Below are 27,042 nucleotides of genomic sequence, written 5' to 3'. Positions count from 1 at the left end.
TTCTTGCCAATGCTTGATCTCCTTGAATCAGGGTTCTATTTCCAGGCTGGCTGATAGTTGTATCAAACACACCATTGCACAAGGTTATCCTTTTCTCTGCTGCCAGCCTCTCCAGGAGCTACAGCCCATTCCAGAGAAGCATGGTGAATGCTGGGTGAGAGCTTTACTGGTGTGTATAAAAACAGGTGAAGAGAATGAAGAATCAGAATGGTGCACATGCTATCACACTCTCTGCTAATGAACCTGGCTATTGCGTTTGTCAGTGAGAACTGTGCAGCTTGGTCCTCAAGCATACATTGTAGGAGCTAATCCTGGAAATACAGCATGCTTGCTATGAATTCAGTTAACTCCTGTGGCCAGTCCTGGCAAATGGTGTGAATAGTGGGGTTTATACAATTCTGGCTGGCTTTTTACTTCCAGCTGCCAGCAGATGTTCAAAACGCTTGCAAGGCTGAAGACATTTTTAATACAAAAGCATTTGCCTTCACAGCGTGGGACACAGACAAGAGAAGCTTTCTTTAATGCACTTCTGCCTTACTGTTACTGCCTCCTCCACTGTTCAGTGATTCCTCCCCCAGGTGATGGATTCAGGCAAGCCCCACAGCAGCAGGAAATGCAGTACTGTGTGGAGAAGCAGAAGCCTCAGTGAATGTCATCTGGGGGGTACTGACTTACCCAAGAGGTCTGTACAGACACAATTTCACAAGGGAGAGGACTGAGCTTAATGAAATTTCGCAGGTGAAAATGTGGAGGTGAGAGGGACGCTTGTTCCCCTAACATCCACCTTAGTCTGGCCCTCAGTCTTACAGGAGCCGCTCACCCTAAATTACTCTTGCTACGGCAAGGAATACCACACAGAAGCCCTCCAAGGTGAGCACAGCATTCTCATACATATCCCTATACAGGAAAAGGGGCATAACAAAATCTGTCATTTCTCTACCACTGCTTGTCATGAAGCCTAAAAAGAGGGACCCACAGTTAACAGGCGATGATAGATACCTAATTTGAAGAACAGATCCAGAGTCACAGGCTGAGGATGTGCTGGTCCTCTACTAAAAAGCCCTTGCAGAGCTCTAACAAGCCCTCACCAAACTGAGGACTTCTATTCCATCCTTTTCTACTGCATGTCAGTGGCACCGATGATTGTGCCCTTTTCCCTTGAAGTTTCATCCTGACATAGGTTTCCATAAATATCTCTTTCTTGATCATTCATTCCTTGTCAGGTGGGTGAACTGAGAGAATCCTCCTTCTTCATGTGGGAGCAGAAAAAGATTTTCCACTGCGGTTTCTCATCTGCCATGAAGTGAAGGCAGCACCTCCAGCTCCGTACTCCTGATATTTCTTGGATTTTTTCAGTACAAGGGCTCCCACCTATCCCCACACTATGGATCCCTCACAGGCATGCCTTGGCAGTCCCTCACAGCCCAGGCAGGACCAAATCCCTTGTCTACTACTCTGCACCTTTCTTTTGGAACCGCTGGTCTTGCCCCACAGCCTACAGCGTGGTGCCATCACTGCATCCTTCAGTGTACAAACCTAGACAGGTTGGGATTTTTTTTTCTTCCATAGGAGCCAGATCTAGCATTTTCTGCACACACAGCAAAAATTCACCAAGGTCACTTTGATCCTCCTCTGCTAACAGGACCCCCTTTATGACTTCCTAACATGAACAGAAGTTTTCAGTCTTCGATGTACTGACAGCCTGAGTCAGGAGGACTCTGGAGGTGACAGACGGCCCTTTGCACCCATTCACTACTGGCAAGTGGGAGACTAATAGCTCTAGCCAGTATATTACAGCTGCTCCCATAAAGCAGCACTAGGAGGCCAAGAGAAACGTGTTGTATAGCTGGAACCTCTCCAGCTCTTAGCAGTTTCTCTGGTCTAGAGACCAGACGAACTCAGCTCCCGCCTCCAAAACAGGCAGCTGCAAAGAAACTTTTGCTCTTGCCTAGGTCCTGCATGGAGCAGATCCAACCTCACCCCAGACAGAAGTCGAAATGCCCGTGTACGCCCAGCGCAGCAACTCCGGAGTAAGGGGTCCACCTAGTGCAGTTAGAGCAGTACTGACAGAACCGCAGGCAGAGCAAGCTACCCATGCAAGCTTCCCGGTCAAGCCCAGCAACACTGCCGGTGATACCGGTAGGGACCCAAAGCCTCATGCTCTGTATGGGGAGGGAGGGAGAGGCAGATTCTCTGAACGGGGTGACACTAGACATGGACAGAACTCGCTTGATTTACTTCATCAGCGTAGAGTAAGTGAAGGGAGGTGGAACATGGCTAGGTTGAACAGACACAGCAGATTTTCATATAGCAAGAACAGTAACCCAAGATGCAGGCTGCATGCTTACAGGGGCTGAAGCCCGGCTTTAGTTTAGGGGAAAGAGGCCTTGAGAGCCGGTGGTTTGCTACTTCCCCAGCATTACTGATGCACTTTTCTTTCCCTTAAAAGACCCCAAAAATAGACTTGCCCAAGGTCAGACTGTGTGAAATGGATCAAGAATGGATCTATACTTCCTGTTTCAGAAAGCAATTCCTTCTGCCAAGTTTCATTGCTTAGTTATCCCAGTTGAAAGAAATTGAGTTTATTTAAATGTCTTCTACCTACACAAGCTTTTAGGTCTTATACTTCTCAAAGGCAGTTCTGGCTGACATCACATTCAAGACCTGGGAGTGTAAGGGTAGGGCCAAAACAGCCTGCAGGTGGTTGGAGAAGTCTTTTAATCACATCCTTTTACTCCCTTTTACAAAATAGGAGAGTACTAAACCCAGCTCCCTCTGACAGCAACACAATTAGGTAGATCTTGTCGACTGCAGGAAATGGCAAGGACTAAATCAAAAGAGCTGCTGCTCCAAGTCCCATCCATATCCCTCATGGGATGAAGTCAAAGGAGATCACACACTAACTCCCGTAACATCTACAGATGAAACTGAAACTAGCTGACTATGAACTCTGATCACTAAGAATCGACAGGCAAATCAGTGCTGTACATAGGCACTGCTGATTAGTTGAGAAAGATGTTTTGGAAGCTTAACAACAAAAATGCCTGTGGCGCAGAGTCTTAAAAAGCTTGTTTCCCATAAGCAGCTTCCTTGAGACCAAAGTCATGCAGTGTTCCCACACTCACGTGAGAGATTCAAGTCTTAGACAATTTGGTTATGATCAGATAAAACACAAGAGAGGGGAAAAAAGTAGCTTCCCCATCTCTCACCTAGAAGCAGGTGAATCATTCCGATTTAAAAGACATCTAGTGGCAGACAAAAATCTACAGAAAACAACTAATCAAAAGGATGTTATCCTGGAAACTTCTAGATTACTCATTCCATGGCAGTTTCAGAAATGAAAGGAGCCATTTTATTCTTTCATCAAACCAGGCACAAGTCAGAGATTAAACGGTGAAGCAAAGATTCCCAGACAACTAAGTCAAAAGGACTTGAGGACCCTTAAGTAGCACTCCAGACCCTCCTCTGCCTGGGCCACCTGAACTTCCCTTCCTGCTGACAAGGGAAGGCAGCAGACACATCTTGTGTTGAAACTAGAGAGTCTGTGTGACCTAAATTTCCAAGTCAGGTTTAGGAACAGACTAAAATAGCAGTGGGGGATGGAGGGCTATGTGTTTTGTGTGTGTGTGTATATATATACACACACACATATAGATATATACATACATATATATACACACATACACACAAGGGGGTTTTTCATATAAAATTAATAAGCTATTAAGTCTTCCTACCTCCATTTTTTAGCTTCACTTACTCTTAGTAAGTAAAAGTTCTCATCCCGGGGACTGACAGCAAAATCACTGTAGGTTCCTGGGACTGAGAGAAGCCTGCTGGGTAAGAGAACAGCAAAGTATCTGGAAAAGCCCACTAATGGGGATTGCAGAGCTGGCAGCACTGGGAGGTATACAGGAGAGAAACTCCAAGTCCCATTTGGCTGGAAACAACAGATAAGCAAGAGTACCCTGAAAGAACCCAGATTCTAAACACATGGGAATGTACAAGCAATACCCATCAACCTCAAAGAATTTCTTTAGTAAGAACTTTCAGTAGACACACATATATATATATATAGCCATCTCTTGCAGAGATAAGCAGTGCAGTGGTTCCACATTCAGGACAGGGTAGGCAAGTCAGCATCACCTGGACGGTGGTTCACAAGGTGCTAAAAATGCTCCCATGTGGATGCTCAGGGCTACTTCATGTTTCTGAAGGGAAGACTAACAAGCCTTGGAGACAGGCTCAGTGCAGACATACACACAGCCGGAGTCATGTGTAACAGCTGTGTTACAGGGTAAAGGAGATGAAAAGGAGCAGCAAAACCTCTGCAAGCAAAAACCTCTGAAGACTGCCAGGAAGTGTCTGCAGATTGTGTCCATCCATGGGAACTCCAGTCAGAATTTGACAGAGAAGGAAGTCCCACATGAGCAACCCTTCTCTGCCTGGGGGTTGCTCACCACCTGGAAGGAGCTGCGAATCAGCTCCTGGCTGAAGTCCACCATGGAACCTTTCACAAAGGCCAGGCTGTCCACATCCACGACCACGCGGGCACCACCTTGTTCAAATACCCTGCAGAAAAGCAGCATATTTAACCATTAGCTGTGCTGCAGATCCGTCAGAAAAGCACAGCCTGAGCACTTGCTTTACCTCAAAGGTTTCTTCCCTTCAACACAAGATACTATCCATGTAATGCACACCCTTTTTGTCACCTTTGGGAAGCACAGTCACACCTGCCCACCACTACACCCCTTTGCCCTTGCCTGTCATCAGGATTGATAACTGTGTCCAAGGAAAACTTGTACTGGAATCCAGAACAGCCGCCTCCTTCAACCTGCAGCCTGAGAAACTCTGAGCCTTCTGTGATCTCCAACAGCCTCTGCGAAGAAAAGGACGAGGGTTAAAAGACCTACTGACAAACTAAGGAACACTCAGGTGCCTCCCCTGCATGCCTCTGACAGAGAAGACAGTCTGGAAACCCCTGCCAGAGGCACCCGTGGTCCCTACCTTCACACAGCTCTCGCTGAGGAACACCTGTCCCTCGCTGGGCTCACTCTCTGTCGGGCCCGGCTGGGAGAACGACGATGCCCACTGCAGGGGGCGGCCAACTGCACAGGCAGGGCCCGCGGGGGGCCCCGGCAGCGCTCGTCCTCGGCACAGCGGAGCGGCACACCAGCTGCCTCAGGGAGAACAGAGGAAAGGGGGGCCTCAGAGGGGTCCCTGACACGCCGGGGAGAGGGGGTGCGCCCGGCGCCGCACAGTGGCGATACCGAGCGCCCGCCGAGGGGACCGAGCGGACTCAGGGCCGCTGCGGAGCGGTACCTCGTCCGGCCGCCCGGAGCCAACATCCACCAGCGCCTCAGAGCCCCCCGCGCCGCCATACTGCTCCCGGCGCCCCGATTGGCTGCCCGCCGCCCCTGCTTCCGGCGAGGCGCTAATGGCGCCCGCCGAGACGGAAGTGCTGAGCCGGTGGGGGTTGCTAGCCAACGCACTGCCCGCCCCATCGGGCCGCGGGCGGCTGCACCTCACCGTGCGGGCCCGGCCGGCGGCGTCCCACCGCGGGCAGTGCTCGGCTGCTCCCTCGGCAGAGCCACCGAAGCCGATAGAGCTCTGCACAGAGGCACGAAGCCGCTGTTTGTCCTTGGGGGTGTTTCTTTTCACAAGCACCAGTGCTCACGGAGGGAAATAAAACAGCAGTAAAAGAATAAATAAAGTAAATAACGCAGCACTCCACGTAGAGCGTGTTTGTCCTGGAATTAGCTCTAAGAGTTGTTTATCCCAAGCAGAACCCAGAGACCTGGAGAGGGATCAAGACGGAAGAGTTAGGCCGCCTGAGGAGCAAACACGGGGCCCAGGCGGATGGGCTGTAGTGGTTTCCCATGATCCTGGCCCTCCTGCCTTGCTCTCCTTTATCAGGTGGGATGATCTGACATGTGACAGCGGCCTGGCCGGTTGCTCACAGACACACCCGTGGTTAAAAGAGTCTTTATCTCCTTCTTCTTCATGCAGTTCTGGGGGAAGAATCCTGTTCCCCAACCCTGGCCAGGCCTGTGGAGAGTCACGCAGCGGGATGTGGAGGAAAACCAGTCATCCCAGCAGGAGGGGCTGACTTAGCACCAGGAGACCTCGGGACCCAGCAACGGCTTGCGTTCTCACCGTCCTGCTTCAAGCAAGGCGATGCTCTTGCAACCATGTGCTTTTGCTCATTTGTCCCACCCTGAGCATGTAAATAAAATCTGGTTTGACCTGTTTACTTTTGCTTGCTCTTGGCTTAATTCTAACGACATTAGGATAAAGCATCACAGGCAGGGTCCTAGGGGGGTGGTATTAATGTGAGTACCTGCAATAGTTGATGAATCCTCATCAGGCATATTGGAACACTTCATGTTTTAAAAAAGCATATTGGGGTGTTTCTCTGGTTATTATCAATGTGGCATCCCAAAAGCAGAGCTGGGGGATCACGCCTGCTTTCCATCCACTGGCTTTCCTTCTCTCTCCCACAGAGTGTATTAGACCAATCCCACTGCATTTGCCCATGTTGTGACTCCATTCACTCTGAACACCTTTTGGAGAATGGGTATAGCCCCAAAAACTAGACACTCCTACTTTCTAATGTGTAACACCAGCTAAAACACCTTCATTTTTACCAGTGTTATGTGTCAGAAGTGAGACAAGTAGTTTCAAGGCACTTGGGATATTGCTCAAATGGTTACCTCAAACTGAAAGAATGAGAAAGAGGCCAGTTGGCCTCAGTTAATTTAATCTGATTAATAATCCACTCTGCTGAGGAGTGACTCAGGTGCTGGGGCGAATTTTCTGAGTGGCTAGGAGGAGCGGGTGTAACTAAGGAGAACAGCTATGTCTTTGCACCTCTTATTACTTACTGTTTTTTCCTTCTGCCAGCTTTGGGGTATGGTTGTTTTTCTCTCACCCGGAGTTACACTCCAGGTTTTCTTCCTTCCTGGGCTGTGATTTTGTTGGTCACCTTGTTCCCGATAGCTTGATGTAATCTGTTTTTAGGTTTGGCTGTGTTTCATTTTCCACTTCTTATTCTGGTCTGTGGTATCTGGGTTTGGGGAGTTCCTTTAGCCCTCCTCAAGCACGCTGTGTTGAAGAGATTTGCTGTGAGTTGAATTCTCTAGATATTTTGCGCTATTCTCCTCTGCAATGTGTATGCTTTAATCATCCTGTATCTGTTTTGGTGGAAAACTGAGCTTGTTTCAGCGCTTCAGAAACAGGTGATAATAAAACCTCTGGCGTGGTGTTGAATGTGAGAGCGTCTTGTGATGCGTTTCAATGTGAATTCTGATGACCTGCAGCAAAAGGAGTATGTTCTGGCTGAGAGAACAGTAAAATTGATTAGTCTCTGTGTGTGGATTTTCTTGAGAACCTGACTTCTGTATTCACTGCTGCTGTTGTGCCTGCAAGTCCATCTGTTTACCAAGCTGCAAGTGCAATGTTGTCGGAGGGATTTGGATTCATCGGGTGTAGCTAGTTCATGAAGTGGAACCTTAGACATTTTCCTCATGTAATAGAGGTGGTTGGATTGCAGAAATTAAGAACTTGAATATCAGTCTTGCTGAAAAGAATTTATCTGTTGGTTTCCTTAGTCTTTTCTCCTGGTGTTTCTACACCTTAGCACAAGCTTACTGTGAAGTTGTTAATCTGGGAAGAGCCCTGTCTGCAAAATAATGAGACTAACCTACAGCTGAATTGAGAATTTTGGTGAAATGTTGGGCTCCAAGGTGACCTGGAGGCCCACATCTTGTATCAGATGTCAAAAGGGGCATGTGCCTAAAAGCAAGGTCTGTTTGGTCTATGATGCTTATGCTGCCCTGGGGAACCTAAGCTTTAGTGCTGCTATTGCAAAACTGGTAATGTGTGATAGCAGCTAAAAACCTTGGGCAGAAGGTTTCTGCTTCTTTCTTGAGTAAAGGCCTTGGCTGTAGTTTTACAAACTTACGCTTACTGGTTTGTTTTATTTTTATTAATCCAGATCTGGAGGGAATAGATGTGTTAATTCTGATCCTAGTTTCAATGATTTTTAGTTCAAAAGCTTTGAAATACATGTAGACTTGTATCTATGTAGTTGCTGCCACTGTGCAAAAGTGTCTGTAAAGCAAAGATATCTGGTGAGCCATTTCTCAGAGAGGCATCCTGATTTAATGCACTGTAGAATTTGCTCCCAAGCGTGACACTGCTTATCCTGTGAATGTGTGACAGGAGTTTATGGTGTTGCTCTGAGCTGACTGTGATCCTGTTCCCAGCAGTCAAAGCTCAGGCTTTGTTTACCAGCTGTAAGACTTGAAGGGTGGGGAGAAGGAAAGCCGTTTTAAGGGCACGAGTTCCTGTGGGCAAGGAAAAGACTTTATCCGGGTCAGGTATGAAGTGTGCTGGGTAGGCTTAAATATAGAGCTTGGTCTTAGGAGGGTCTTTGGTTGATTTTTGGTTTGATAGGGCTGCTGTAAGCACTCTGGTCTGCTTGCTTGAGGCCTCTACAAACCAAAAGCTTACTCAGAAAAAAAAAAGTAAGACACCACCCCCCCACCCCCCCCCCCCCCCGCAGATCTACTTCTCCTTCTGAAGGGAAGGTTCCTTCCTCTTCGGAAGAGCTGAGCTGCTCAGTGGAGACGCACAAGAGCAAGCCCCGCTCACTCCTGCAAAAACCTCTGAGGTGTTTCTTGGTATGACACCCGTGGTGGCGGGCCCGAGCAAAGCGGGGGGGGTTTGCCCCTGAGTCACTTGGCAGCACAGCTGAGGCTGAGTGTGCACACATTGGGATGGGACAGAGGGCTGCTGCGGGAAAGCTGTGTCAGCTCTGCCGCGTCCCTACCAAATCAGCGCTCACGTCCTTCCTCTCTGTTGTGTCCCCGGCACGACCCTGTTAAAGGTAACGCTGCTGACATGTGAAATTGGTGAGAAGCTGTAAACTTTAGCAGGGGTCAAAAGCTTTCTGAAGCGTCTTAATCGTCCTCTGGTTTGCCCCAGCACCCACAGCACAAAGCTGGCAGTCTCTGGCATTTCACAAGTTTGAGAAGCGGGACTAACTTGTATGAGCAGCAACCACACCAATTACTGAGCAGATGTCACTCTTGGCACTCGGGTTACTCAGCTTTCGACATGCCGAACAGGAGGTATGAAGTAAGTAACGAGTAAGACTACTACGCCGGCTTCTTCGAAAGAGCCTCCCAGCCCACCGCGGGGCTGCACCGTGGCGCGTCCTCCAGCCACTGCCCTTGGGCGCCGAGCGCACCTGCCCGGGAGCGGGGATTTACGCGGCAGCGCGCTCTGTCCAGCCCAGTAGGGTGTCTGCTGTCGGAGCGCGGCACTGCAGGAGCCGCTGCCGCCAGGCTGCCCCCAGGCGGCTCCGGGGGCACGGGGCGGCGGACGGGCACCGGGGCGGGGCGCCCCAGCTGACCGCTGGGCGGGGCCGCCGCGCTCATGTGACACCGCCGCGGAGCCGCCGCCACCGCTGCTCCGCTCCCGCTGCCGCCGCCGCCATGGTGCCGTCCCCGCTCGCCCTGCTCCTGGCGCTGGGTGCCGCCGCCACCGCCCTGGCCGAGCCCCTCCGCTTCGTCGATTGCGGTGAGTGTCTCCGGGCGGCGGCGGCGGCGGCGGCGGGGTGGCGGGGGGGGGGGGGGGTCAGCAGGCGGAGAAAGTGCGGTAAGCCCGGCTGTTCGTTGCAGGTTCCATAGACGGCAGCATCCAGGAGGTGAACGTGAGTCCGTGCCCCACGCAGCCGTGCCTGCTCCACAAGGGAACGTCCTACAGCATCAACGTCACCTTCGCGAGCAGTGAGCACTGCTGCCCCAGCTGGGGTGCCGGGTGGGCTGCGCGGGGGGAGGTCACCTCGGTCCTACTGCGTGGAGAGAAGTAAGGGAGGGTGGCTGGAAAGCGGTCTGGGTGGGAAGAAGTGGCGGTGAGGAAGAGCATCCCTTAGTTGTGTTCTTGCAGCCTCTAGGGTACGTGGAGGGGAGGGTGTAAGGTAGAAGTGTGTTCCTTGCTCCAATGCTGTGCTCACGCTTCTCTGTGTTCTGCAGAGATCGAGAGCCAGGGCAGCAAAGCAAGGGTGTATGGTGAGATGCTGCACGTGGACATCCCCTTTCCCATTCCTGAGCCTGATGGATGCAAGTCCGGGATCCAGTGCCCCATTCAGAAGGGCCATTCCTACAGCTACCTGAATAAACTCCCTGTGAAGAGCGAGTACCCCAGTGTAAGTAAGCAGGCAGCTGGTATGCTCCTCAGAGATACTGCCCTTCCTGGGGCAGTCCCACCACCTGCCTTGAAGGAAGGACACCTTGTCCTTTGGTGGTAGGGAAGGGGTTAGAAGACTCCTTAGGCTGTCTGTATGCACTTCTGCTGTGAGCGTGACACTTGTTTCAAGTTCCCACTTTGGGACAGACCCAGCAGAGGAAGCAGCCTGCCTCCAGCTGCTGAGAAGTGGCTTCAGCTGCCCAAGTATCCTCCTGTACTATGCCTCCCTGCAGAGCCTGCTGCATTCAGCCAAATGCTCCCAAACTGGGGGTGCTGGCTCCAGGGTGCAGTTCAGCTGGGAGGCTGCAGGGTGTTTCCACTCTTTGCTCACTCAGAGAGTGAGGATCTGAGTACAGTGTGTGAACATCTCCTGTGTCACGCAGCTGAACCCTCCATCCATGCAAGATATTCCAGGAGTCACTGCAGGAGCGTGGCCCACCTACTGCAGCAAGGGCAATACCCCACCTCTGATATCTCTCAGAGATATCTCTTAAATGCAGAGCTCCCAGGACCTCTTTGCTCCATAGAAGTGATAACTCTCCTCCCCATGTCCTTGCCTTGTGGTTTCCTGAGCACTCTCATTTTCCTCTGCTCTTCTCTCGCTTTCAGATTAAACTGATTGTGAAGTGGGAGCTGGTGGATGACCAAGACCAGATGTTGTTCTGCTGGAAGATACCAGTGCAGATCACCAGCTGAGGAGCCCTGCCTTTAGTAGGGCTTGGGGAGGGGAAAACCAGAAGACAACACAGGCCAAATTCTTTTATATAATAAGCATTTCTTACTGCTTCCTTCAGAGCTCTGCAGCCTCTGAGCAGCCAGAACCGTGTTCCTGCAAGGTCAGCCTGGGCAGAGGGCTCTTACCCCCTTTAGAGTCCCCTGGGTGTCCTCACAGCAGCTCAAGGGCGAGCAGTGCCTGCTGCAGGAGTGACTGAGCATCATCCTCCAGCTGCTCTGTGGAGGCACATTAGTTGTTTGAAATGGAGCTGTCTGTCCTCTCCAAGGAGTTTCTCTGTGATGACCCTGGCTAGTATCTGAGCTGCTACCTGGTAACCCTTCAGTGCCTCTTCTAGAATGCCAGCTACATCCACCCTCCTGTGCTTCTCCTGCTCCGCCACAACCGGGATGCCCCTGGGACCTGTGTTTGCGCTGAAGGAGAGGAGACTTTCCCTGAGCTGGCAGCCTGCTCTGTCCTGGGCCCACTTGTGCCAGCAGGCCTGCAGCAGGAACACTTTTTTATGGATGCAAAGCCAAATGGCGTTTGACGTCTCTGCAGGGATGATTCTTTCTCTAATCAATGGTTTGCACTACTAATTTGGAGCTGCTGGGAGCTCCTGAACCTCTTTTTATAACTTTCCTTTTAATAAAAGCTAGATAGATATTATCTGCTTCTGTGTCTTCTATGAGGGGAGAGGAGGAGAGTGGCTGAGCATCTTCTAGTTGGGGTTTGGCTGGTCTTCCTGCTTTTCAGCTGAAGGTGGGGATGGGATGGTGGTATGCTGGCCTGAGCATGGGTGATGTGTGAGCAGCCAGGCACCTCTTGCTGGCTGTCAGTGTCCATCTGGCAACGCCTGGCTGTGCTCCTGCCTCGCTGGTCCTGTGCTGCCCTGAAACTGTGCAAGGGCTCCCTGAGGAGGTGGTGGTAGAAGGCATGGCCTTGCTTGCTGCACTATAGGTAAAGGCTGTTGTAGTGAGGGCTCTGGGGCTGGACCAGCAGGCTCCCGAACCTGCCAACTGCAGAAACCTACATGCTCTCGTGCTTAAATGCAGCCCCCTTGAGTGTGAACAAGGCAGGGTGTGAGCAGCCACAACTGCTGTGCTGTCTCGTGGGGATGGAGTCGGCTCTTTCTGCTGGCACTGGGCTTGAGAGATAAGCAAGTATTTGGCCTGGCAAGAGTCTCTGCTCTGGCTCAGGAGGAGGCTGGATGCCAGCATGAGACACATATAAAAATTGGCTTACAAGAGTGTGGTGGCCTTGCTAGGCTAGACCCACAGGGAAGATGTGAATCTCATACCCCTTGGCGGAGGCAAGACAAGCATAGTTCTGAACAGCCCCAGTGTCCTGAGCCACAGAGGCCCAAAATATATGTTTATTTAACAACATGAGAGAAGTTTCCAGCAGACTCGGTTAAAAAACAACAAAAAAAACCCAACAAAAAAAGAGTCACCAACAACTTTACAGAGAGGAAGCTGTGCCTGTCCCCCTGCCCAGCAGCACAGGGCACAGGGGGGACATGCCCGGCTAAGGGCTGCGCCTGGGCTGGCCACAGGGAGAGCTGGCCCTGTGCCCCCTCCGGCCTCTCCCCATGCCCCAGGGTTAGGCAGCAGTTTTAGAAAGCTGGGGTCACCCCCCTCAAAGCTCTGGCCAGAGGGCTGGACGCTTCACGAGGAGCAGGGCCAGCACCCATGGTGTGGGTGAGGCTTGTCGCTAGGTCAGTGCAGCAGCAGTGGGGAGATGAACCCCCTTCCTCGCAGGGTGAGGTGGGGTGGCTGGGGCTGTGTGGCAGGGGAAGGTGTTCCGTGAGCTTCCACGGCATGGGGCGATGCGACATGTGCTGGGAGCAGGGGGGGGCTCTGCTGCAGCAGGAGCAGGGGCTGGCAGGGTGCAGGGGGCGCAGAGGCTGGGAGCTCAGCCCTCACCTGTAGAGAGAAGGTGGCGAGGAAGTTGTGCACTTCGGAAGGGAAGGAGCGAAGAGCCTTCAAGCACCCGCAGCCTCGGGGGGGGCCTTCTCCATGCTCCTGGGTGCCAGAGCCGTGTGCAGGAGGGGAGCACCCTCACCCCTGCTCCCCTAGAGCTACGCTGCTGGTGGGCTCTGGGCTGTCTGGGGCACGCAGTGGTGGGGCTGGGCCAGGGCTATGTAGCCTGGCAAGCAGTGGCAGCGGTAGGAGCCCTCCGTGTTCTTGCAGGTGCCACCCTGGCACAGGGGCTCAGGGCCGCCCACCTCCTCGCACTCGTCGATGTCTGCAAGGAGAAGGACAGGGGTGAGCCGATGGCACAGCGAGCAGTCCCAGCCCACAGCCACCTCCTGTGCCCCTGCCACCCCACAGGTGGCCCATGCCCACCCCCAGCACCTCCAGGATGCCCGTGACCCTTCCAGCCTCCCACACCCCTCAGAACACCCAGAGATGTCACTACCCAAGGGTGACATCCCCAGCATTTAGCATCCCCCAGCACGGGAGGGAGTTCCTCCCACCCCCAGCAATGCACACCAGATAATGGTTCCCCCATGTTCTGCAGCTTGTGACACCCCTGGGTTAGCAGCTTTCTGCTAAGTTGTGGTTAGCTAAGTAGCGCAGATCTGGGAGAAAGGCCACCTCCAACCTTGGAAAATGCTGTTTCCTGATCCGACAAGGCCGAGGAGGCAGATGATGGTGGCCCTGAGCAGCTGATTATCATCACCAGGACCAGAACAAAGAGAGACCTCGTGCTGCACAAATAAGGGCTTGTTTTATTAACCCACTAACTGTGCCAAAGGGCTCGCTTGGCCGGCTTGCCGCTGGGCTAGAGTGTGCATGCGAGCCTATAGCAGCTGCCCCGCTTGCTAAATGCATCTCCCTGACACCCTCCCTGAGCTACCCCAACTTGTGGTGAGGCCACCAGCTAGGCAGAGCATCCCTGTGCACCCCAGAGCCTTTGTCTGCACTCACAGGACCTCGAGAGCCCAAATCCTCACCTGCCAAGGCAGGTCCAAGCCCTCTGACCACAACCTCCAGCCTCACCCCCACATATCAGCAGGAAGCAGGAGTGGGGAGCAAGTGGTGGGTTCAGCCTGCCACACAAGGGAGAGTGAAGGCCCGGGCAGCGACCAATGGACCCCATGAGGAGTGAGAAGCTCTGCCACCCCGGGGAGTGGCAGGTTATCCCTAGCACAGGTGGAGGGGGCTATCTGGCAAAGAAAGAGAAGTGCAACCCCAGGGAAGGAGGCTGGAAGCAAGACCTTCAGGTAAGGCAGAAGGAAGCACTGCTGAGTCATGGGAGAAGAACGAGGAGAAAGGAAAGGTGAGATGAGAGCCTGAGAAACAAGGCAGCCTTCATATGCAGCCAAAGCAATGGTTGAATGGGCACTGTGGGCTTGGGCTAAATCTCAGGACCAGAACATCACCATGGATGGGCTTGCTCAGAAGCCCAAGGAAGAGATGTTAGGCAGCACATCAAGGGAGATGTGCTCCACAGCCTGGGAAGCAGAGGGAGACAGCCTTGCTGGGTGCTCCAGGGCAAGGTAAAAGGGTGAAGAGCTGGCCTGGCTGTGGGCCACTGAATTGAGAGGAGAAGTAAAACAAGGCTACTTAAGACCAGTCACATGAAAGCCAGAAGCAGCAGTCTGTGCTATCACTGTGCACCAAGCCCTGGAGCTTGCCCACTCAGGCAGGGGTAGGCAGGCAGCCCATCCTGTGGGGTGAAGGCAAGCTATCCCCACAGGCACGTGAGAGGGGAAGCACTGCAGCAGCTGTAGGAGTATTTTACATGCCTGAAGTCAGCAAGGTGAAAACACAGAGGTGACTAAGCACCAAGTAAGAGAACTGAAGGGAAAAAACCAAGATAGACTCCAGTGTAAAATGAGTGCTAGTTAGTCTAGGATGCAAAAGGCAACAAGCAAAGACTCCATAAATATGTTAGCAGGAAACACTGGGGAATGTTGGTCTGGTCCTTATCGGCGGGGGAAACAAAAGCCAGCCGAGCTGGCTGGAGCAGCTGGCGTGGGCTTTGTTCCAGCCATCAAAAATGCTTGGGGTGACCAGACAGGGTGCAGACCACGTCTGAAGTATTTGAACAAGGTGAAAGAGCACAGGGAGGGAAAGGCCATCCTATGATGGAGAGGTTCAACATTTGGACAGATAAAGCAGTTACATCCATATTGCTAAAGGCTTGTTGCAACTCATCTTCACATCTTAATGCTCCTGCAGTCCCTGAAAAGTTGGCAGTTCTCTCTGAGATGGAGGATAAAGGAGGTTTCAGAGACCCAAGGAAGCGTAAATCTGGTAACTATCTTCAAAAACAGAGAAGGGAGAATCCAGGATTACAGACTGCTCACCCCCATTCCCGTAAGCAGACCAGGTTTGTGAGTGATTAGGTCATAACACTCCAAAGGATATCAGGGTCATTAAATAGCTGGTGCAGATCTGTTAAGGTCTGATTACGTTAAGCCAATCTAGTTCCCTTCAGTGACCTGATAACTGGTCTGTCAGATAAGGGAGAAGTGGTGGATATGATGTGCCTTGGCCAAGGTGAGGATTTCAACACGCTCTCACATGACACACTCAAGCAGACTGAGAAAATACAGTCCAGATGAAACTGCAGCAATTGCACAATGAGCCGCAAAGCCGCACACCAAAGGTAATTAGCAATACCTGTCTGCTACAATAAAAGACATTTAAAGCATAGCCTGCAGGAGTCTGTCCTGACCTGTACTCAAGCTAAATGTTGTCATTAAGGTGGACGAAGGAAGAATTCCCTTGCTTATAAAACATGTGTGTGACACCAGGCTGCAAGCATTTTGCAGGGTTCAGACTCATTCTGATCAAGCAGAGAAGCCGTCCAAAATCAACCAAACAAAATTCACTGAAGGCAAATGCAAAAAAATCCTGTGGCCAAGGAAAGTGAAACAGTGCACAAATGCAGAACAGGGAGTAACAGCTCAGGCAGCCATTCTGCCCAGCAGCACTTGGGGAGGCAGAGACCACGGGTTCTGTACAAAGAAGCTACATGATCAGTAAGAGCTGGGAGCTAGAGTAAGGGCTGTGCCTAAGGAAAAAGAGAGTCTTCATCTGCTCTGTTGACTGCCTGGGGCCTCAGCTGACTTGGGGAGCTGCACTGTGAAAAAGATTGAGACACGGCATAGGGATGTAGAGGAACTGCTAACAGATGCTTTAGAGACCGTGTCTCATAGGGCAGGGTGGAAAGCGAGGAATTTCACCAGGTCAGTGGTGAATGTCGAGGAAATTAAACAGGGATAGAGTAGCAGTGTCTGGTGATGTAGTAGGGTGCTATGCAAAGAAATCAGGAGTGAGCTGCTCCCCGCGGTGCACAGAGCTGCCCTGACCTAACTGCCAGCAGAGAGTGGCCGGCTCAACCCTCAGGAAGGTCCTCCCAGCCCTACAGGAAGGAAGCACCCGGGAGCAGGGACTCCTCCGGCAGCTGTCCCGGCCAGCACCACCAGAGAGCGGCAGCCGCCACGGGATGCGGGGCCAGGCTGCCCGCACGGCCCGGCTGCTGGCCCGGCCCCGCTCACCCATGCAGGCCATGCGGGTCATGTCCAGCTGGAAGCCGTCGAAGCAGTCGCAGGTGTAGCCCTCCCGGACGCGCACGCAGCGCCCGTTCTCGCAGCCGTTGAGGATCCCGCACTCCTCAGCCTGCAGCCCCTCGAAGCCCTCGTAGAGGCCTGGAGGGTGGTAAGGTGGTGTTAGAGCAGGGTGACCCTCCACGTGTGGAGGGGACATCGGGCACGTGGCGAGATGGTACTGGCGAGGCCAGGACTAACTCAGCAGCCAGGAGCGGAGCCTGGAGCACCCTGGCTGGGGTGGAAGCTGCCAAGCAGTGCCCACAGACACAAGCTGGGTGGGAAGGCGCCTCTCTGTGTCTCCCCGTACTCACCAGTTTGGCTGGGCACGTAGTGGGGTGGGGGCTGCCCTGGGCCATGATGCAGAGGGCTGCCAGGAAACTCGCTGCTGGGTTCCCTCCGAGGGAAACCAGCATCTGGGTTTCCGTACTCAGATTCCAGGTAGTTGTAGTAGGGGCCCATATCTGGGCTGGGAAGGCCGTAGTGGGGGTCTTCCAAGCCTGGTCCATACTCATACCTAGGTCGTTCTCGGAGCTCAGCCCCTCTCTCACTGTCTTCACTGGCCCCATTACACAGGAAAGCAAAATCAGCTGCAAGTGGTGAGAGAAAAGGAAGAGTCAGTGCAGCCTGGCTCAAAAGAGGTAGGTCCACTATGGCCAGAGAGTATGCATCCACACTGGGCAAGCAGATCCAGGCCTGCATTCAGTGGCCTCCAAAGCTGCAGCTCTGTAGTTTGCTGACAAGACCCCATCTTCAAGAAGACCAGTTCATGTCTGGAGCCAGCAAGTCCCTGAGCAGCAAGAACCCTCAGTTCCCAGTGTGCTCCCATCCCAGCCGGCCACTGCCTCACCTCTCCTAAGCTAAGCAGGAGCAGCGGGATGCACAGAGTAACTCTCCCCTCCAACACCTCGGACTCATTGCAAACCAGTTTCAGGTACATCCTACCCACAGGTGCAGCCCAGCCCTGGAGGAACAGGGGGTTCACCCACTCCTTGGACTGGTCTTGGCAATGCAGGTAACAAAAGGAGCCCTCACTGCAGACATATGTGGCCGACCCTGCAGGACATGACCACTGGCACCCCAGCCCGCTCCCACCTCTGCCGGGGGATGCTTGCCCATGCCACCCCACTCACCGGAGGACCTGTGTGGGCAGAGGGCGCAGTTCTGGCCCCAGGCTTCGCCAAGCCGGCAGCAGCACTCAGTGTACGTGGTCTGCTCGCCATGCAGCAGGTCTTGGCAGATGTAGTCGGCAACGGTCTGCCAGCAGACATCCAGGTGGATTTCATACTCCTCCGAGGCATCTGCAAGTGACACAAGCAAAGGAGGCTACGAAAATCATCCGGAAGAGTGCCACCCACCTTTCCTGAGAGGGACAACCATGCACCCCAGCTCCTGCTCACGCTGCCCTGGCTGCACACATGCTGGTGCTGGCACACCTCAGCCTGACACAAAGCCCTACCCCGTGCTCCCTCCCGGAGGACCAAGCCACAAGGCAGGATGTTGGGGTGAAGGTGTGCTACAGCAGGGTCTCAGGCTCACCTGCCCTGCTGGAGAGGTTCACACACCGGTTGCCAGTGGCATCCAGCACGAGAGGGAGGCTGCAGAAGCAGTGGTAGGAGCCATCAGTGTTCAGACACTCGCCATTGATGCAGTACACTTCGTTCTGACACTCGTCCTGGTCTGCCCACACACAAGGATAGAGCAACATTTCAGACTGGTAGACATGGGCAATGCAGCCCTTACCCTGCCCAGACATGGACCTTGGGAGCTCTTGCCACCTCCTCTCCTCTTTTGTAGGAGGTTCCCAGGAAGCCTGTCACCCAGACCTGGCCCTGTAGCATGGGCAGCAGGGACTACTCTGCGTGCAGCAGCACAGCTGTCCCTCCATGTGCAGTGAGGTGCCCACAGCTCTTTAAGGCTGTCTTACCAACACACTCGAGCTTGCTGGAGTCATAGAAGTAGCCTGCACGGCAGAAGCACTTGTAGCCCGGCACTGTGTTCAAACATTGTCCATTGCGGCAGAACTCGGAGCCAAATATCTCACACTCGTCCATGTCTGAGAGAGGGATGGAGGGAGGGAGGGAGAGAGCATCTCAGTGAGCAGAGCCATGGGAGCAAGGTGAGCCGGGTGCTGTACCTGCACAAAGCTGGCACAGCACCTTGGCCCGGATCACTGGCAGGTCCTCAAGTGAGCCCTCCTGCCTCTCCCACCGGCCCCATGCCTGGGAGCACAGAGGGAAGGACCTGCAGGCAGAGCAGGAGAAGGGATGACAGGGAACAGGATACTTTCACAAATAGGAAATTCCTGTAAGTTTCTGGAAGAACACAATCCCCTGGAGGTGATGTGCAAGAGGCTGAGCCGGTTGGCCACTGGGAAATCTGATCAGTGACTGGAAGGGTTGTGTCTTACTGGACCCCATCCCTGGCTCAAAATGGGCACAGATTTGCACCAAGAAAGAACCACTGCCTGCAGAGAGGCAGGACTGGAAGAAGGAGCACTGCCAGCTTGGTCATACTGGCAACTTGGAATTTCTCGGGATGGAGGAAAGCAGCAGCAGGATGTTAGCATCCCCCACCACAGCCCCAGGGAGATATCTCTGTGAATGCATCTCCATGCAAGGTTTTGCACTGCTCCCTCCCTCTTCTCCTTGGAATAAATGAGAGAAAATAGTGCTAGTACCTGTGAAAGAGACTTTTCCTGAGAGAGGATCTTCCTGGGGAATATAGCCCTTCCCGAGAGGGCAGATCTCTTGGTACTCCACTGGCCAGGAGGTAGATGCCAAGGGAAGATGGGAAGTAAAGAAAACAGTTTGTTAGTGCAACCAAGGTGGAGCTGGCAGGCACAACACCAGCCTTGCCTGGTGTGGTGGGGCCACAGTCCTACCTGTGCCCGGGATGGGGCAGGGGTAAGTCTCACAGTTGTCACCCCAGGCTGCCCCCACAGTACAGCAGCACTCCTCCTTGGTGATGTTCTTGGCTAGGACGCTGTCGCACAGGCGAACGTCACTGATGTGGTAGTAGCACTGCTTGCGCTCTGTGCCATCAGAGAGGTGGGCTGTGTGTGTCTCGGGGCCCTCTAGAAGACAGCAGAGCAGAGACGGGATGGGGTCCTTGGCACCCCAACACAGCATCCCACACCTAGGAGGTCCCAGAGCACACCCATCACCTGCAGTGTGGCCTTCACAGGTCCCCACTTTCAGGCTCCTCAGCTCTCCCCAGATGAGAACCACTTGTCCCTGCATGGGCTTGTACAGCCCTGGCAGCCCCTCAGCTTTATCTCATCCCAGCCAGGACTACCACACTCCTGCTGTAGCTGCTACCCATGCTTCTGTCCTGGCTGCCTACTCACCCAAGGCTGCTCGGGGCTGGCACTGCCCTGCCTCTGTGTCATACTCCTCATGGTCGCTGGGGCAGAGGCACAGGAAGGATCCCTCCACGTTCTCACAAAGCGCAGTCCCGCACACGGCGACCATCAGCTCGCACTCATTCACATCTGCAAAGGAAGGGGCAGTGGTGGGCAGTGGAAGCCCTGCCTCTGCATGGACACCCTGTGCATGGTCTGCAGCAGAGGGTCACCCTTCAACAGGGAGATGGAAGCTGCCAGGGATGAGCTCAGAGCTGTGCTCACACTGTGGCTCAAATCAAGTCTGGTAAGAGCTTCTTGCCCTGCTCTCAGTGGATTCAAGGAGCCTGAACTACAGCTTGTGGTGAGTCACTGGATCACAGGATCATCCAGGTCTGAAGGGACCACTGGAGGCCTCTAGTCCAACACCCTGTTCAAAACAGAGTCAGTTATGGGGTCCCACCAGGCTGCTCAGGACTTTGTCTTCTTGGGCCTTTAAAACCTCCAAGGATAGTGACTGTGCAGCCATCTTGGGCATCTGTTTCATTGCCTGCCTGTCTTCATGGTGAGAATGTTTTTCTTTATAGTACACCCTGCCTATTCTCTCCAGGCACCCATTTTGCCTAGGGTTTTGCCATGAGCTGCCCTGTCCATGGCTGGGATTCTCCATGCATGGATGCAGTCCCCATACATGCTCTGGGAGCACGTGTCACACAGTAGGGACACCAGCCTAGCATCTACCGATGGCTTTTCCTCAGTGACTGGCAGGGTGATCACAGGAGACTCACCAACGCAGTAGTGTCCGGAGGGCGAGCTCTCATAGCCACGGTCGCAAAGGCAGCGGAAGGAGCCATCCGAGTTCTCACAGAAGCCATGGCTCCCGCACAGCGTCTCATTGGCACACTCATCTATGTCTGCAGCAGAGCAGAGAGCAGGGCTTGCCCCAGACCCCACCTCTCCCAACGGACTCCCCCTGCCCACACCTTTCTGCTCTGACCCCAAGACCTAGGGATGGGGCAGGCATTCCCTTGATGTGAGGGACTCCCCTGCTATCAGTGTGTGTGTCAAGAAAAGCTTCCGGCAACATCCAGAGCTGCAAAGGGTCCACACGGATTGAGAGACAGGAGCAGGGTGGGAATGAGAAATGCATGGGAAGTGTGGGAGGTAGGTGGCAAGGGCAACTAAGGGTAGCACAGGTTCCTCCAGAGGTGTAAACGGACACAGAGCCTACAGGCTCACATCAGCAGGAGATACAAGGGTGCAGCTGAGGTGCGTGGGGCAGGTGCAGACAGACAGACAGACAGATCTAGGATGATACCGTCCTGCCCTGTTCTTCTTGACCTCGTCCTTCCCCAGCTGCTATAGTGCCAGAGAGTAATCTCTGCCTAGCCGCAGCTCGGTGGGGTTGGACAATCACAACTGGGTCCTCTGCCTACAGAGGGCAGGTTTACAGCCCTGCTGGCTGCATCCTGTTTCCCTCCTACTGCTGCATGGGGGAGATATCCCTGGAGCAGCTGCATGCCCACAGCCTTCTGCTCCTAAGGCCAGGAGCAGCACCATATGCTAAGTCCGAGCACTGGTGCAGGCCAGAGAAGCTCCTTCTTGCTGCAGCCTTCCCTGAGCCAGGCAGGGGAGCCTCAAAAACTGCAGAATCCCCTTTGATTTTTCTTCTTTGCTGGAGCCTAAACTCCAAACCCAGACTCCTCAGCCTAGCAGAGTGGTACCAGCAGCTTTTCCTCTCACCCAGCCCTGCCAGGCAGGTGACCGGCACAGGCAGCAGCCCCAGCAAGCACAGCTTATGGGGATCTGTGGTCCAGCCCCAAGCTTGGAATGGCTGTAACCTGCCCAGGACTCTCCCAGAGCGGAAAGCAGCACAATGTGGTGTCTGTTCCAGATGCCAGGAAGAGAGAAGTCTAGACACAAGCAGGCAGCTCAGCCAAGAAAACAAACTCAGCATTATCTGCCTCTCCACCAGCCACACATTTCCTCCTCCTCCTTCTCCCCCGCGCCCTTGGCAGAGATGTCCCACAGCCACCCTGTCCCTGCCAGGAAGAGGGACAGGGACACCCGGGGCTGTACTCACCGATGCAGTCACCCAAGGGGGTCCAGTGGAAGCCAGGCTGGCAGCCCATGATACAGCGGTAGGAGCCCAGGCTGTTCTGGCACCGCCATGTGCCGCAGATGGCATCCCCATATTCTTTACACTCATCCACATCTATAGGGAGGAGGGAAAGGGGGTGAGGATGATTAGATGGGGACCCTGCTTGCTCACTGCAGCACCTGGGTCAAGTTCAGTCAGCCTGAGGCCCTAAGCTAGTCCTAACAAGATACCGGCAACTCTGCGTGCTGGCAACAGAACCACTCTCCCCATGCACTCGCTGCATCCACCCCCTGGATCCCAGGGGCCTGATCTCCCAAAAATGAGCTCTCACCCACGCAGTCATCAGTCTCCTGGGAGTGTTTGAACCCATTTTCACAGAGACACCTGTAGGACCCTTCAGTGTTCAGGCACTGGCCTTGTGAGCACCGGGACTTGTCTGCGCATTCATCCACATCTGCAAAAACAGGCCAAAAGCGTCAACCTGGATCTCACAGCACAGAAGAGAGCAGAGGGCAGGGCCTGAGGTATGTCCCTGCCATCCTGCAGCTCACCTTGGCAGCTGACTCCGCCAGCCACATTTGAGAAGCCAGGAGCACAAATGCAGAAGTAGGATCCATGATTGTTGAGACACTCGCCATTGGGGCTACAGATCTCACCGTTCAGACACTCGTTCACATCTGCAGAGGGAGCAGAGTCAGGACCATGCACCCAGCACTGGGACACATCCTTCACCAAAGCCTCATGATTCCCTCTCCCCAGTCTCAAACAGGCAGCCCTCGCAGGGCTCCTGGACCCTGGTTTTCTCACCATGGAGACAGAGATCTTCCCTGTCCATGGTGATCCTGCATTTGGCTACAACCTTACAGATGTGCCATGCATGATGGCATCACCTGCCTTGCCACTAGCATCCTCCCTGCCAAGAAAGAAGGAGGATCCATAGGGAGGCTCAGAGGGCTGAAGGGATGGGGTTTGTACCTGTGCACACGGTGCCATTGATGAGCTCAAAACCAGTCTGGCAGTGGCACTCGTAGGAGCCTGGGGTGTTCCTGCACTCTCCCCCCTGGCACTGAACAGTAGGGTCCTCACACTCATCCATATCTGCCAAAAAAGACACAGCACACAGTGAGACCCCAGCTCTTGCCACCACCACTAGAGAATATCCCTGCCCAGAGAAGCCATCACCCAGCTGTTGGCCTGCAAGATGGGTTCAAGCTGCTCTCCCACATCGTCCTGTCACAGTGAGATGAGGGCAGAGACTCCCTGTTACAGACATGTGAGGATTCAGCCCAGTCCCTTCACTTCCCTCCATCACAGGGACCAGGATAACTGGATCCCAGCATCAAGTCAGTGGGGCCCAGAGACAGGACCAGAGGAAATGGGCATAAACTGAAACACAGAAGGCCCCACCTGAACATCAGGCAACATTTTTTTTACTGTAAAGACTACTGAGCACTGACACAGATTGCCCAAAGAAGTCAGGGAGTCTCCCTCCTTGGAGATATTCAAAAGCCATCTGGACATGGTGCTAGGCAGCCAGCTCTAAGTGGTCCTGCTTGAGCAGGGGGCCTCCAGAGGTCCCTTCCAACCTCAGCCATTCCGTGATTCTGTAAGCACAGGGATAGTGCTAACCCTAGTGTCCACCTCCAGCAGAGCTCTGCACTGGGTACCACAGCCACCAAGAGGCCAGTGCAGAGCAACAGTTGCTGACAAACCCTCTCTTCAGCCAACTGCACAAGAGCAAACACCAGGAAAGTAACCCAGCTCCAGCCATACCTTCTGCAGCTCTGCTTTCCTACCTGCCAGACTTGCAAACGATGTCCTTTTGCAAACCTGGATGGGGCCTGCGTCAGCTGTTACCCAGCTGCAGAGCTCCACACAAACCCTCTCCCACCCAACTCCTCCAGGCCTTGGCCAGTCTGCTGGCACTCTGAGGATTTTGCTCACAGCAGAGGACAGAGGAGTACCTTCCCCCTAGCAGAGGGCTGCGAGATGCCAGCAGACTGCCATTGCCTGCAGGTCCATGAGGTAGGGGGAAGCATTGCAGGATGCTGCTAACCAGAAGGATGGGCTGGTGTGCAGGCAGCAGAAGACATGGTAGTTGAGAAGGTCCTCTTCTCTTCTCCCCTGCCGAGAGCTAAAGCCCTGAGACTAGCAGCTCCTGCGGGCAGGGCAGGGACCTTCTCTTCCTCTTTGCAGAGCACTGATCATGCCACAACCATAGATGAGCATCACTCCCTACCACCTCAGGGCAGGGTTCCCAGCTCTTCAATCTCAAAGAGTTGCAAGTAACAATGTTCTTGAATCCTTCTGGAGATGAACCATAACCTAGTTTATTTATCACAAAACTACCATGAAACCCTTATCATTTTTCAAATATGAAACCCAGATCCACTGACAAGGACACCAGCCAAGGCAGGAAAGAACATGCCATCCTGCCATCAGTGTTCAGGTCAGTGTGACCCAGACAGTATCGAACCCTGATAAGGTGTCCTTGTGACACAGCTGGGGCAAGGTGGCTAAGAAGGGGCTCACGTGGAGTCTTGTGAAAGGGGGAGGGCAGATGGAAGAGATCAAACAATGGTCCTTCCATTGCATGCAAAAAGCATATGGAAAATAAACTCATTTCACGGTGGCATTCTCAGACACCAAAACAAAGGAGAATACAGGGAGGAAAGCCTCCCGCTCCTCCTCTATCGGAGGCCCGCATGCAGGGGAGTCTTCTAAGAGCAGCATCTTCTGTTTGCCAGCTATGTGCAGGCTGCAGAGCTCTACAGTGCTCCAGAAAGAAATTCACAGCACATGGCCAATCTTTAAACAAGTACCTTTGACAGCTCTGTCCTCTCCCTTCCCTTGCACCAAACAGGAAGTCTGCATCAAGCCAGCTCAAGCCCAGGATGTCCCCTGGGGGCAGCCACCGGGGAGGGAATTTCCCTGCCTGTGAGGGGCAGTCAGGCTGTAAGGCTGGGACAGAGCGCTCTCATGTCTCAACAATACAACCAGCACAGCTCAATGCTGGCAATAACTCTCTGACACACACATCTGGCACAGCAGAGCCTTTGCTGAGCTTTCCTTTTAAACACGTCCAAGTTACGTTAGGGGCTGGGAAAAAATGATGAAACCTGGGTGCCCACAGTCTATCCATTGGCTGTGTACTCAAGGTTTCTCCCTCTGCTGAGGACCTGCATTTGGGGCATGTGTTCCCAGGCACATAGTTCTCAACTGAACCACAAACAACTCCTCTCTGCCCACACTTCCAGGCCTCCCATGCTCTGGCCTGTGTCAGCATCCCCCAGGTCATCATTAGTCCAGGGTTCTCATCAGAAGGTCCTTCTGCCCTATTCCTTTCCTGTGTGAGGAAGATCACCTTCCTGTTGCTCTAGGCAACATCTGCTTGCATCCCTCCCTCCCCGGCTTTCTGCAGATCAGAGAGATAAAGAGCTGGAGGAGGATCCTGAGGCTAAACAAGTCCCCAGACACCACCAACAACCCAGCTGTGGCAATGTCTCTTCCCTTCAGCACCCTTTCCTCTGTCCCAGGGAAAGGGATACCTTCACATGTGCTGCCATCTCTGGAGACAGTGTAGCCAGCATCACAAGCCATGCAGGAGTAGGAGCCCTCGGTGTTGAGGCAGAGTCCAGAGGAACAGGCAGCCTGCGATGTGCACTCATCGATGTCTGCATAGGCACATGAGAGAGCGCGGGATGAGTGGGAAGGATGTGGAGTAACCACGTCTGGCAGCAGATGTGTTGAGGGAACCAGCCAACATGGTGGCTAGGACCCCAGCAGAGCCCTCAGGAAGAGCTTAAGGAAACCTCTGGACTGGGCGTGTGACACTTCAGAGGGTCTGGACCCATGGCTCCCTGGTACCTTGGCAGCTCTTCTTGTCAGGTGCCACCTCGTAGCCCCGGTAGCAGGAACAGCGGAAGGAGCCATCCAGGTTGACACACCGTCCGTGAGCACAAGTCCCCTCCACAAGGCACTCATCCACGTCTGCATGACACAACAGAGGGCAACATGGCATGGGAAGGTGCTCAGGGCTGTCCCCACCACCCAAGCCATTGAGGGTGCTGTGTCCCAGCCATGCAGGCTGGCTGCCCATAGGGAAAGGGTGCTGCCTGTACCCCTGCTCCTTCTGAGGCTTGCAGAGAGCACTGCCATGGGGTGCTGCCCAGAGACAGCCTGAGCTCCTCACCAATACATCTCCCATTCCTGGCCCGGTAGCCATCCCCACAGCTGACACACTTGTAGGATCCCAGTGTATTGACACACTTCCCGCTGGGGCAAGGGCTGGGATCCACGCACTCGTTGACATCTGCCAAGAAACACACTCCTTTCAGGCTCCCAAAGGCAAACAGTGCAGCCTTCTCCAGGATGTCCCATCCAGCTGAATCCTCAGTCTCCTTCTGGGGTACAGTAATGCTGAAGAGGAGGCAAGACAAGTTTCCCAGGGCTTGGGTAACACTTCTTGTAGTCCCACTTATCACTCAGGATCCCACACCCACACCTAAGGGCTGACATAATCCAGCACCAAAGCTCACTGCTGCAGGACGTTGCCAAGGCCAGGAAGTGCATGGGCAGAGAAAGAGATCAGAGAACATCTGTGCAGGGCTGTTTCATCAGGGACTTTCATAACTATGACTGTGATGCAGCCTCCAGTTCAGGAAGTCCTTAAGGCAAGTGCTTTCTGGAGGCCGAGCAGGGGGAGCAGCATTCTGTGAATGCCCTGTTTCCCGTACTGCCTCCTAAAATAGTCTCCCACTCTCTGCTGGAGATGAGCTACTGAGAAAGGGGAATCTTTGATCAGGCACATTGTTGAATGATAAGGCACCAGGCTGAATGCTCTGAGGGGCCCAGGTCATGCCATTTGACTGGGATGCTGTGGGGCCAGATGGCCTGAGGCAGCCTGCTCTCCCTGCAGTCTGCTTGCACAGACTGGTGCACAAAGGTCTGGTGACACAGAGTCAAGGCAGCATGAAAATGGATGGGCATCTCCTCCCAGAATGGAAAGCTGACATGGGCTGGTCGTGGGGGATCTCCTTGGGGAGGTGGGAGAGGATCTTGGGAGAACTACC

The 27,042-nt window shown here is 53.7% G+C and overlaps 3 protein-coding genes and 1 long non-coding RNA gene across 4 annotated transcripts in view; 2 read left to right on the top strand and 2 right to left on the bottom strand.

The window, feature by feature from the left end:
- Positions 1 to 2,566: 2,566 nt before the first annotated feature.
- Positions 2,567 to 5,716, bottom strand: ISCA2 (iron-sulfur cluster assembly 2). The gene is made up of 4 exons (XM_030483825.1): positions 5,320 to 5,716; positions 5,005 to 5,173; positions 4,761 to 4,876; positions 2,567 to 4,569 (listed from the first exon to the last, which is right to left on the bottom strand). The coding sequence occupies exons 1-4, from the start codon at positions 5,499 to 5,501 to the stop codon at positions 4,395 to 4,397; spliced, it is 642 nt and encodes a 213-aa protein (XP_030339685.1). The 5' UTR covers positions 5,502 to 5,716; the 3' UTR covers positions 2,567 to 4,394.
- On the top strand, positions 5,381 to 6,250 carry LOC115607061. Its single transcript, XR_003991070.1, has 2 exons — positions 5,381 to 5,913; positions 6,007 to 6,250. It is a non-coding gene; the product is annotated as an uncharacterized LOC115607061 (long non-coding RNA).
- A 3,160-nt stretch (positions 6,251 to 9,410) lies between these two features.
- NPC2 (NPC intracellular cholesterol transporter 2) lies at positions 9,411 to 10,993 on the top strand. The gene is made up of 4 exons (XM_030483822.1): positions 9,411 to 9,582; positions 9,684 to 9,791; positions 10,038 to 10,210; positions 10,861 to 10,993. The coding sequence occupies exons 1-4, from the start codon at positions 9,498 to 9,500 to the stop codon at positions 10,945 to 10,947; spliced, it is 453 nt and encodes a 150-aa protein (XP_030339682.1). The 5' UTR covers positions 9,411 to 9,497; the 3' UTR covers positions 10,948 to 10,993.
- A 1,308-nt stretch (positions 10,994 to 12,301) lies between these two features.
- LTBP2 (latent transforming growth factor beta binding protein 2) overlaps positions 12,302 to 27,042 on the bottom strand; it is a 74,205-nt gene continuing 59,464 nt past the window's right edge. Inside the window, 17 exon segments of the mRNA XM_030483823.1 lie at positions 12,302 to 13,210; positions 16,479 to 16,628; positions 16,841 to 17,116; positions 17,660 to 17,827; positions 18,066 to 18,206; positions 18,454 to 18,582; positions 19,207 to 19,287; positions 19,411 to 19,602; positions 19,876 to 20,019; positions 20,658 to 20,783; positions 21,953 to 22,084; positions 22,302 to 22,424; positions 22,522 to 22,647; positions 22,946 to 23,068; positions 25,519 to 25,644; positions 25,838 to 25,960; positions 26,163 to 26,282. Of these exon segments, the coding sequence (XP_030339683.1) occupies positions 13,044 to 13,210; positions 16,479 to 16,628; positions 16,841 to 17,116; positions 17,660 to 17,827; positions 18,066 to 18,206; positions 18,454 to 18,582; positions 19,207 to 19,287; positions 19,411 to 19,602; positions 19,876 to 20,019; positions 20,658 to 20,783; positions 21,953 to 22,084; positions 22,302 to 22,424; positions 22,522 to 22,647; positions 22,946 to 23,068; positions 25,519 to 25,644; positions 25,838 to 25,960; positions 26,163 to 26,282 (2,447 nt within the window). The 3' untranslated portion in view covers positions 12,302 to 13,043.

The sequence above is a fragment of the Strigops habroptila genome, chromosome 4, assembly GCF_004027225.2.
Source record: "Strigops habroptila isolate Jane chromosome 4, bStrHab1.2.pri, whole genome shotgun sequence".
Lineage (NCBI taxonomy): Eukaryota > Metazoa > Chordata > Aves > Psittaciformes > Psittacidae > Strigops > Strigops habroptila.
Note: the sequence above shows the minus strand (reverse complement) of the source record. Positions and strands in the feature narration are given on the sequence as shown.